The following is an 11,905-nucleotide window of genomic DNA, read 5'->3' as shown; positions in this document are numbered from 1 at the left end:
ATTTTTGTATTTCCACTATAAGCCTGTTAATTTGAAGATAACATTGTGATTTCCTTAAAAGATCAAAGTGATACATATATAATATTGTTTCACTTATTTATTTATTTTTGCTTTATTTTTTTAAACTGGGCTTTATTTTGGCAATATTGTTTTATATTTTTCTTGTAATTAAAATTTTTATGGAAACTATAGGCAAAAATACATTTAAATCATTAATCAGTGTTATTGTGTGTGTGTATATATATATGAGTATATATTTTATTTCCTAACTTGTCCAATTTAAAATGTATAAAAACTGCAAAATTATTGCAAATGAAATAGGGAAAGGAGATAAAAACAACAAAAACTAATTGATAAATAAAACCGCAGAAAAGGAGAGAATGAGTAATTAGGACTGCATTAGGAATTAGTTTAATTTTCCCTAGTTCTGCGACTTTAAATAAAAATTAACAAGCAAAACAATAAAAAAATGGTGGATAAAAAACATTAAAAGAATCAGTAAAAAAACAATAGCTAAGGAAGGTAGGGTAGGAAGGAGTAAATTAGGGCAGATTCTGGTTAACTAAGGAGTTTAATAGGAATACAGTATATTTTGTTTATTTATGTATTTATTTTATTGTCACTTAAGTTTTAAGAGTGGTATGACATTCATATCAGAGGTCACACCTTTGATCTACATTTGAATGAAATATTGTATACAAAGAAACAGTACATTTGTTACAAATTATCTATGTTTTTATTCCTGCACTACCTATTATAAAGGTGTGCAATATCAAACCTCGAATTCTATACCTAAACAATTCTATAAATACCTAAGTAAGTTAGTACAATGTTTATTTCACAATATAATTATATATATATATGTATATATATATATATATATATATATTAATAATGAATATAATAATAATAATATAATTAATAATAATAATTGTGAAATAAAAGTTTTTGCAACAATTACCATTTTATTCTCTATGGTTTCTGCAAAAAAATAAATAAAATAAAATAAATATATATATATATATATATATATATATATATAATATATATATATATATATATATATATATATATATATATATATATATATTATAACCTAAAAACTGGGGTATCTGGCGCTACCTATGATTAAGTAAAAATTAGATAAAGTATAGAGTAGAGATACAATATATATATATTATTGCAACAATCACCATTTTATTCTCTATCATTTCTGCAAAAAAATAAATAAAATAAAATAAATATAAATATATATATATATAATATATATATATATATATATATATATATATATATTATAACCTAAAAACTGGGGTATCTGGCGCTACCTATGATTAAGTAAAAATTAGATAAAGTATAGAGTAGAGATACAAAGTGAGTATTTTTATAGTCCCTAAAAGTACCAGCAATCTCATAAAATGCGCTCATAATCTCAAAGGCCTATATCAGATATCCTATTCCCACACTAATGGGAATATTAGCCTCTATCAGGGACAAGGTTCAATAATCCCAAAGACTGCTGGGCGCCAGGAGCTCTATGTGATTTAACCAATGTGAACCCCTATGCGACTTTAACAATAAAATCACATAGATAATCTTGGGTGTGGCCTGGTCCGGAAATAATACGCACTTGTATCAGAAGGACCTAGACCTCAGCTTCCAAAAGGTGCTTATGTGCAAAAATATATAGAAATATGTGATATGGTGCTCACATGCAACTTATGCCAGAAATCGCATAGATGTTGGTGCATGTGAACTCATCCAGCAACATCTCACCCTCACATATAAGCAAATCTACTCCTAAAGTGCAAATGTGTAACAGATTAAATCAAACATACAAAGTGCGTGTGCCTATATCCGAAGTGAATCAGAATTATAAAGTGCAAATTATTGTAAACATAAGCTCCAAATCTTCCTAGTGAAATACCCAACCACAAAAAAATATATTGAGTAAGACTGAAAAATAAATAAAATGATTAAAAAATAGAAAATAGTCAGAATCTAGATAAAAAAATCAGAGTCTGAAAACAAGAAGAAAAAAGCACAAAACAAACAGGCACCACACCCTAGATCAGTGATGGCGAACCTTGGCACCCCAGATGTTTTGGAACTACATTTCCCATGATGCTCATGCACTCTGAAGTGTAGTTGAGCATCATGGGAAATGTAGTTCCAAAACATCTGGGGTGCCAAGGTTCACCATCACTGGTCTAGATTGAGGTGTATATAGAAAGGACCTAGAAATCATAGGCCAAAAACCCTATCACAAAGTGTATATGTATATTACAGATCAAAAGTCCATATATAAAAGGAAAAAAAAGGAAGAAAAAATGAAAAAAATCCAAAATATTAAAATGTATGGATATGTGTACCACACCACCCTTAAAAAATATATATAACCAAAAACCAAGAACCACGAAAATTAAATAAATATATTAAATGTCCATTGTTGAACAATCTTCTATTGTGCAAGTCCAAAAATTATATTCATAAGGTGACTTTTGTGCTTGCTGTATATCCTTCAAAGTGACTTCCGTGCTCCCCCACAAGGTTCCTCACTCACCAGAAAGATGCACCCCAGCTGGGGTAATTCACCTTTAATCAGCCTTTTGAAATTCCGGCTCCTTATATATATATATATATAATATTGCAACAATCACCATTTTATTCTCTATTGTTGCTGCAAAAAATAAAAATAAAAAAATATATATATATAATTATTATTATTATTATTATTATTATTATTAATAAATAATGGTTGGGGATTCTAAGTAATTTTGGAGCAAAAAAAAAAAATTTTAACTTGTAAAAAAGTGCCAGAAAAGGCCGGGTCGGTCAGGTGCTGTAGAAAGGCCAGGTGTTTTGATAATTTTGAGGAGAGGAGATCTCATTAGAGTTTTATATATATGGTCTGAAGAAAGGAAACCGCACAGGACAAATGTGACATCATCTGACTTCTCCGCTATTTCATCACTTCATGGTACAAAGTCATTGTAATGCCCATTTGTCTTCATCCCCACAGTCTGAATTCGAGAAAGACGTGGACCTGGCATGTCGATCAGGTGAGGATTTTATTTTTATTCATTTCTATTTCTGATTTCTTTTAGAGTACTCAATTTTCTCTGTCACAATTGCACTAATACGGCTACAATCACATTAAGTATGATTTCTTTTAAAAATAAATAAATAAAAACTCCTTCAATATGTTTGTGCCTGCTCCACAAGGGCATCATCCAGCAGTAAGTCCTACTGAGGGTTATCCTTCAGATGACGAGGTCCCCCCCCCATTGATTTAATTTGAGAATTGTGAAGTGTCGGCAATGGGGAACAATCCCGGAATACACAATGATCTGGACGGTCTTATCTGCTCCATTACTCCGTTAATTTCCGCGTCTTCTCACACCATAAACCTTCGCTCGATCTATACCGCAATTAAGCAATAGAATCATCATCACTTAACTCTCTTATGGTGGGCAAACATGTCATGAGTCAGGGCTCCGGAGCCGCGGAATGGATTCGGTGGAAGAATAGGCCATTTAGCGTGAAATATCTGTCATTATTTGAAGTGCTCTTCATGTCCCGGGGTAATAGAGTGCGCCTATTTGCTCCGAGTAATGTGAACCTTGCTCTTCTCACATGTATTATTAGCAGATAAAGAGAATTGTACCTTGATTAGACTTCCGTCCATTCAGCGGGAACGCTTATCTCCACCCAATGATGCCATTGTAATATATCACAGATTTCCAGTCCTTAGAAGTGGTAGCGGCATTTGTTTTATTTTTTTATTTTTTGCCTTAATTTTTCCTTTATCGTAATTTATTTTATTTTGTTTCAATTATAATATAATTTATATATATATATAGATAGATATATCTATATATATATATATATATATCTATCTATCTATATATATATATATATATATATATATATATATATATATATATATATATATATATATATATATATATATATATATATATATATATATATATATATATATATATCGTCATTTATTTTATCTCAATTATAATATAATTTATATATATATATATATATATATATATATATATATAAATTATATAATAATTGAGATAAAATAAATGACGATATATATATATATATATATATATATATATATATATATATCGTCATTTATTTTATCTCAATTATAATATAATTTTTATATATATATATATATATATATATATATTTATATATATATATCGTCATTTATTTTATCTCAATTATAATATAATTTATATATATATTATAATTGAGATAAAATAAATGATGATATATATATATATATATATATATATATATATATAAATCGTCATTTATATTATCTCAATTATAATATAATTTTTATATATATATATATATATATATAGAAATTATATTATAATTGAGATAAAATAAATGACGATATATATATATATATATATATATATATATATATATCGTCATTTATTTTATCTTAATTATAATATAATTTATATAAATTAAAATGTTTGTCCTTTTTTTTTCCCCACAAATAGAACTTTCTTTTAGAGGTCTGTAGTTTTTATTTTTTGCGCTATAAACAAAAATAGAGTTTTTTGTTCCATGTACCCTCAGTGTTCAGAACACCTCCAGGCTGCCACATTGCATAGAATTTTACAGAAAATTTCAGTGGCTGCATATTGAAAAGGAAAGATAATTTTTGATAACATTAAATTAAGGTATCGCCCTCGCAGTACATTTTTTTGTTTTTTCTGCTATAATTTTTTACCATGAAAGCGGAGTTACCCTTTTTAAAGATCAAATTTTCCTTCGATAACGTAAAATAAAAAACGTGAAACCTTCATAGTGAAATAAACCGGTAAATGAGATAAAGCAGGTAACCGTTTGTTGATGGATTAATTACTGTATGAGGAAAGCTGAGAGAATCTTTATTTGATCTTCCGGAGGACGGAGTAAGAGTAATAATTTGGAAGGAAGCGAAGTCCGCGGGGAAAAAAAAATGCGTCTTAATGGAGGCCGGGATGATGGAATTTATAATTGGAAATACGCTTTTCTCTTCTCGGCTTTGTGATGATGAGATCTCATCTGTTTCATTTCTACTATAAAAAGGAAGAGAGAAAAAAAATCCAGATTCAAATTAAAGTTAGACTTCAAACAAAAAGTTAAATAGTCAAAGTTGGTCCATGGGAGCCGTCTTACCTTGCCAAAGTTCCTGTCCATCCAGTCCTGGAGTATTACAGTGTGGGTCGGGACTGGAGACCTGACTTTTCATTCTTGCAGTTGAGCAACTACAGCCTGGTCACCTCCCCGCCCCCCTGGCCAGCCAGAGGTGTCCGATGGTAACCATAGGGATGACACCAGCCAGCCAGGGGTTACTATTGGACACCTCGTACTGGCCAGCCAGAGATGTTTGATGGTGACCATGGAAACAACCCCTGGGACAGGCAGGGGTCACCATCAGACACCCGTGACTGGCCAGCCAGAGGAGTCTAATGGTAAGCATGTAAATGACACCAGCCAGCCAAGGGTCACTATTGGACACCCGTGACTGGCCAGCCAGAGATATATGATGGGGGGGGGGGCATAGAAATGGCACCAGCCTGCCAGGGGTCACTATTGGACACCCCTGACTGGCCAGCCACAGATGTACGATGGTAACCATAGGAATGACACCAGCCAGCCAGGGGTCACTATTGGACACACCTGACTGGCCAGCCAGAGATATACAATGGGGGGGGGGGGCATAGAAATGGCACCAGCCAGCCAGGGGTCACTATTGGATACCCCTCACTGGCCAGTTAGAGGTGTCCGATGGTAAGCATAGAAATTACACCAGCCAGCCAGAAGACACTATTGGACATCTCTGACTGGCCAGCAAGAGGTGTCCAATGGTTACCATAGAAGTTATACCAGCCATCCAGGGGTCACCATTATACACCCCTTTCTGGTCAGCCGGAAGTGTCCAATGGTGACCATAGAAATAAAACTAGCCAGGCAGGGTTCAACATTGGACACCCCTGACTGGCCAGCCAGAGGCGTCCGATGGTAACCACAGAAATGACAACCCCCAGGTAGGGTTCACTATTGAACACACCTGACTAGCCAGCCAGGGTCATCCAATTGTAACCATAGAAACGACAACAGCCAGCCAGGGGGTCACCATTGGACACAACTGACTGGCCAGCCAGGGTCATCCAATTGTAACCATAGAAATGACACCAGCCAAACAGGGGTCACTTGACCATAGAAATCAGGGGTCTGATGGTGACCATAGAAATAACACTGGCCAGGCAGGGGTCACCATCAGACACCCCTGACTGGCCAGTCAGAGGTGTCTTATGGTAAGCATAGAAATGAAACCAGCCAACCAGGGGTCACTATTAAACAACCCTGACTGGCCAGTCAGGGGTGTCTGATGGTGACCCCTGCCTGGCCAGTGTTATTTCTACACCAGTCAGAGGTGTCTTATGGTAAGCATAGAAATGAAACCAGCCAACCAGGGGTCACTATTAAACAACCCTGACTGGCCAGCCAGGGGTGTTCAGTGCGGAGCATAGAAAGGACACAGACTATCCAGGGGTCACCATTAAACACCACTGACTGGCCATCCAGAGGTGTCCGACGGTAACCATAGAAATAACTTTAGCCCCCACACATTTTCTGATCTATTAACATTTCTGTGGTCACCATTGGACACCCCTACCTGGCCAGGCTTGAGAAGGAAATATAAAGGGAGGTTTTAAAAACCTTGTCTGAACATTCTGTCTTCCAAAACCAGCTGGTGTGGAATTGTCCTAGCTAAACAAGCCTACTGCCCTTCTGTGGTCTATGGCCAGGTTATTCCCCCATTTCTTGTATAGGTGTTACAGGCACAGGAGGCAAACAAAAACTTGACGGAAAATACGGCCACTGTATAGAAAACAAAAAAAAAAATGGCTTGGGCTGGAGTTAAGCTTTAAAGAACCTTGGTTTAGGAACATGGGCATGTTGCTCAGCGCTGAGCATGTTTTTGACTGTCCAGGGGCAGTCAATGGACACCAGCTCTGTCATTTTTTCCCAGCAACATGGCCACCTTGAGGGCCAAGCCGAAGGAGGACAGCAAATACAGTATAAACATTGGGCTTCAAATAATTTTGGATATGGAACGTGGCCATTAAGCATTAGGCTTTCCCCAAATTACATTTTTTGGAAAGAAATGACTCTCATGTCTGCCCAGTCTTTGCATTTCCATTTTTTCTTTTATACGTATACAGGGCGTCTTGCTTGTTATATATGCATGATGTAAATATTTGTGTGCAAAACTGATTTTTTATTTTACTTTATTTTGTTCTCTTTCTTCTCCAGCCCTTAGCAAAGACATCTCAACATGTAGGACGTCGACCATTACGGGGACATTAAAACGCCCATCACTGCAAGATGAAGAAAAGATGAAGAACCACCAAAAGGGATCGAACTTCAACAGTCTTCCAGCCAACGTCTCCAAAATGCATCTTCAAGGGTCCCCGCATTATCTTGGAAGCATTAATCTCAACGAGTATAATAACCACACGCTCACCCTGAAAAAAGACAAAAACCAGCCCCCAAAGCCCATGTACATGTGCGAAGGGGACATCTTTAAAAAGTTGGACTCTGAGCTCACCAGAGCGCAGGAGCAGTCAATGGACACCAGCTACGTCATTTTACCCAGCAACACGGCCACCTTGAGGGCCAAGCCAAAGGAGGACAGCAAATACAGCATGAACATTGACCAGATGCCGCAGACCCGGCTCATTCATCTCAACATGGGCGATCCCACCTACATGGTGAAGAGTCCACCAAGGGAGCGTATGGGCATGAAATGTCCCGAGCAGGGTTCTCCAATGCAGAAGCATCAGCTGCACCCCAGCGATTCTCAGATACCAATGGGGTTGTGCGAAAAGGCAGAATTAGGGACAACGGGTATTGTCCCAAAAAACGAGAACATCTCAACGCTATCGATGAGCTCTTTAGAGGTGAGAACAATTTACTGGGGATGATCACAGTGCCTTCAGTGACATGATTGAAGATTACAAGTGCAATGATATACTGTCACCTGAATTTCTTTTATTTCACTTTTATCATTTATTTTTATTATTACAAACTAACGGGGGGGGAGGGGGGGCATTTAAAGTTTATTGCACCCTTAAAGTCATAGTCCACCTTTGTAAATGCATCAACATGGATAAAATAAAAGACTTTTGGCGGAGAGCTTGTTGTAACCCCAGCTTACCTTAGAGTGGTCGGGAAATTACTTTTTCAGCTGCCCATGCCCCTCTTATGTGTAAGTCACCCTGTGTCTGTGTCCATTGTATACCTCCTAGGGGGCAGTAGTCCCATTGTATACCTCCTAGGATGAAATCCCATTGTGTGCCTTCTAGGGTGCAGTAGTCCCATTGTATACCTCCTAGGGTGAAGTCCCATTGTATACCTCCTAGGATGAAGTCCCATTGTATGCTTCTGAGGGTGAAGTCCCATTGTATACCTCCTAGGGTGCAGTCCCATTGTATGCTTCTGAGGGTGCAGTCCCATTGTATGCCTCCTAGGGTGAAATCCCATTGTATGCTTCCTAGGTTGCAGTCCCATTGTATACCTCCTAGGATGAAGTCCGATTGTATGCCTCCTAGTGTGAGGTCCCATTGTATACCTCCTAGGGTGCAGTCCCATTGTATACCTCCTACGATGAAGTCCCATTGTATACCTCCTAGGGTGAAGTCCCATTGTATACCTCCTAGGATGAAGTCCCATTGTATACCTCCTAGGGTGAAGTCCCATTGTATACCTCCTAGGGTGAAGCCCCATTGTATACCTCCTAGGGTGAAGTCCCATTGTATACCTCCTAGGGTGAAGTCCCATTGTATACCTCCTAGGGTGCAGTCCCATTGTATGCCTCCTAGGGTGAAATCCCATTGTATGCTTCCTAGGTTGCAGTCCCATTGTATACCTCCTAGGATGAAGTCCGATTGTATGCCTCCTAGTGTGAGGTCCCATTGTATACCTCCTAGGGTGAAGTCCCATTGTATACCTCCAAGGATGAAGTCCCATTGTATACCTCCTAGGGTGAAGTCCCATTGTATGCCTCCTAGGGTGCAGTCCCATTGTATACCTCCTAGGGTGCAGTCCCATTGTATGCCTCCTAGCGTGCAGTCCCATTGTATACCTCCTAGGGTGAAGTCCCATTGTATGCCTCCTAGGGTGCAGTCCCATTGTATACCTCCTAGGTTGCAGTCTCATTGTGTGCCTCCTAGGATGAAGTCCCATTGTATACCTCCTAGGATGAAGTCCCATTGTATACCTCCTAGGGTGAATTACCATTGTATACCTCCTAGGGTGCAGTCCCATTGTATACCTTCTAGGATGAAGTCCCATTGTATACCTCCTAGGGTGAAGTCCCATTGTATACCTCCTAGGGTGAAGTCCCATTGTATACCTCCTAGGGTGAAGTCCCATTGTATACCTCCTAGGATGAAGTCCCATTGTATACCTCCTAGGATGAAGTCCCATTGTATGCTTCTGAGGGTGCAGTCCCATTGTATACCTCCTAGGATGAAGTCCCATTGTATACCTCCTAGGATGAAGTCCCATTGTATGCTTCTGAGGGTGCAGTCCCATTGTATACCTCCTAGGGTGAAGTCCCATTGTATACCTCCTAGGGTGAAGTCCCATTGTATACCTCCTAGGGTGAAGTCCCATTGTATACCCCCTAGGGTGAAGTCCCATTGTATGCTTCTGAGGATGCAGTCCCATTGTATACCTCCTAGGGTGAAGTCCCATTGTATGCCTCCTAGGGTGCAGTCCCATTGTATACCTCCTAGGGTGCAGTCCCATTGTATGCCTCCTAGGGTGCAGTCCCATTGTATACCTCCTAGGGTGAAGTCCCATTGTATACCTCCTAGGGTGAAGTCCCATTGTATGCCTCCTAGGGTGCAGTCCCATTGTATACCTCCTAGGGTACAGTCCCATTGTATGCCTCCTAGGATGAAGTCCCATTGTATACCTCCTAGGGTGAAGTCCCATTGTATACCTCCTAGGGTGCAGTCCCATTGTATGCCTCCTAGGATGAAGTCCCATTGTATACCTCCTAGGGTGAAGTCCCATTGTATACCTCCTAGGGTGAAGTCCCATTGTATACCTTCTAGGGTGAAGTCCCATTGTATACCTCCTAGGGTGCAGTCCCATTGTATACCTCCTAGGGTGAAGTCCCATTGTATGCCTCCTAGGGTGAAGTCCCATTGTATGCCTCCTAGGGTGCAGTCCCATTGTATACCTCCTAGGGTGCAGTCCCATTGTATACCTCCTAGGGTGAAGTCCCATTGTATGCCTCCTAGGGTGAAGTCCCATTGTATGCCTCCTAGGGTGCAGTCCCATTGTATACCTCCTAGGGTACAGTCCCATTGTATGCCTCCTAGGATGAAGTCCCATTGTATACCTCCTAGGGTGCAGTCCCATTGTATACCTCCTAGGGTGAAGTCCCATTGTATGCCTCCTAGGGTGCAGTCCCATTGTATACCTCCTAGGGTGAAGTCCCATTGTATACCTCCTAGGGTGAAGTCCCATTGTATACCTCCTAGGGTGAAGTCCCATTGTATACCTCCTAGAGTGAAGTCCCATTGTATACCTCCTAGGGTGAAGTCCCATTGTATACCTCCTAGGGTGCAGTCCCATTGTATGCCACCTAGGGTGCAGTCCCATTGTATGCCTCCTAGGGTGAAGTCCCATTGAATACCTCCTTGGGTGAAGTCCCATTCTACACCTCCTAGGGTGCAGTCACATTGTATACCTCCTAGGGTGAAGTCCCATTGTATACCTCCTAGGGTGAAGTCCCATTTTATGCCTCCTAGGGTGCAGTCCCATTGTATACCTCCTAGGATGAAGTCCCATTGTATACCTCCAAGGGTGAAGTGCCATTGTATACCTCCTACGATGAAGTCCCATTGTATACCTCCTAGTGTGAGGTCCCATTGTATGCCTCCTAGTGTGAGGTCCCATTGTATACCTCCTAGGGTGCAGTCCCATTGTATACCTCCTAGGATGAAGTCCCATTGTATACCCCCTAGGGTGAAGTCCCATTGTATACCCCCTAGGGTGAAGTCCCATTGTATATCTCCTTGGGTGAAGTCCCATTGTATACCCCCTAGGGTGAAGTCCCATTGCATGCTTCCTAGGGTGAAGTCCCATTGTATGCTTCCTAGGGTGAAGTCCCATTGTATGCTTCCTAGGGTGCAGTCCCATTGTATACCTCCTAGGGTGAAGTCCCATTGTATGCTTCCTAGGGTGCAGTCCCATTGTATACCTCCTAGGGTGAAGTCCCATTGTATACCTCCTAGGGTGAAGTCCCATTGTATACCTCCTAGGGTGAAGTCCCATTGTATACCTCCTAGGGTGCAGTCCCATTGTATACCTCCTAGGGTGAAGTCCCATTGTATGCCTCCTAGGGTGAAGTCCCATTGTATACCTCCTAGGGTGAAGTCCCATTGTATACCTCCTAGGGTGAAGTCCCATTGTATACCTCCTAGGGTGCAGTCCCATTGTATGCCACCTAGGGTGCAGTCCCATTGTATACCTCCTAGGGTGAAGTCCCATTGTATACCTCCTAGGGTGAAGTCCCATTGTATACCTCCTAGGGTGCAGTCCCATTGTATACCTCCTAGGGTGAAGTCCCATTGTATGCCTCCTAGGGTGAAGTCCCATTGTATACCTCCTAGGGTGAAGTCCCATTGTATACCTCCTAGGGTGAAGTCCCATTGTATACCTCCTAGGGTGCAGTCCCATTGTATGCCACCTAGGGTGCAGTCCCATTGTATACCTCCTAGGGTGCAGTCCCATTGTATGCCTCCTAGGGTGAAGTCCCATTTTATGCCTCCTAGGGTGCAGTCCCATTGTA

General features: G+C 39.9%; 1 protein-coding gene across 1 annotated transcript in view; it reads left to right on the top strand.

The window, feature by feature from the left end:
• ADGRB1 (adhesion G protein-coupled receptor B1) overlaps positions 1-11,905 on the top strand; it is an 819,205-nt gene that overhangs the window by 784,858 nt on the left and 22,442 nt on the right. Inside the window, 2 exon segments of the mRNA XM_077490484.1 lie at positions 3,023-3,062; positions 7,351-7,997. Coding sequence (XP_077346610.1) covers positions 3,023-3,062; positions 7,351-7,997 — 687 coding nt within the window.

This window comes from Lithobates pipiens, unplaced genomic scaffold, assembly GCF_037356315.1.
Source record: "Lithobates pipiens isolate NorthernLeopardFrog02 unplaced genomic scaffold, aLitPip1_a1.2 Scaffold_19, whole genome shotgun sequence".
Taxonomy (NCBI): domain Eukaryota; kingdom Metazoa; phylum Chordata; class Amphibia; order Anura; family Ranidae; genus Lithobates; species Lithobates pipiens.
This window is presented reverse-complemented; position numbering and strand designations above follow the sequence as displayed.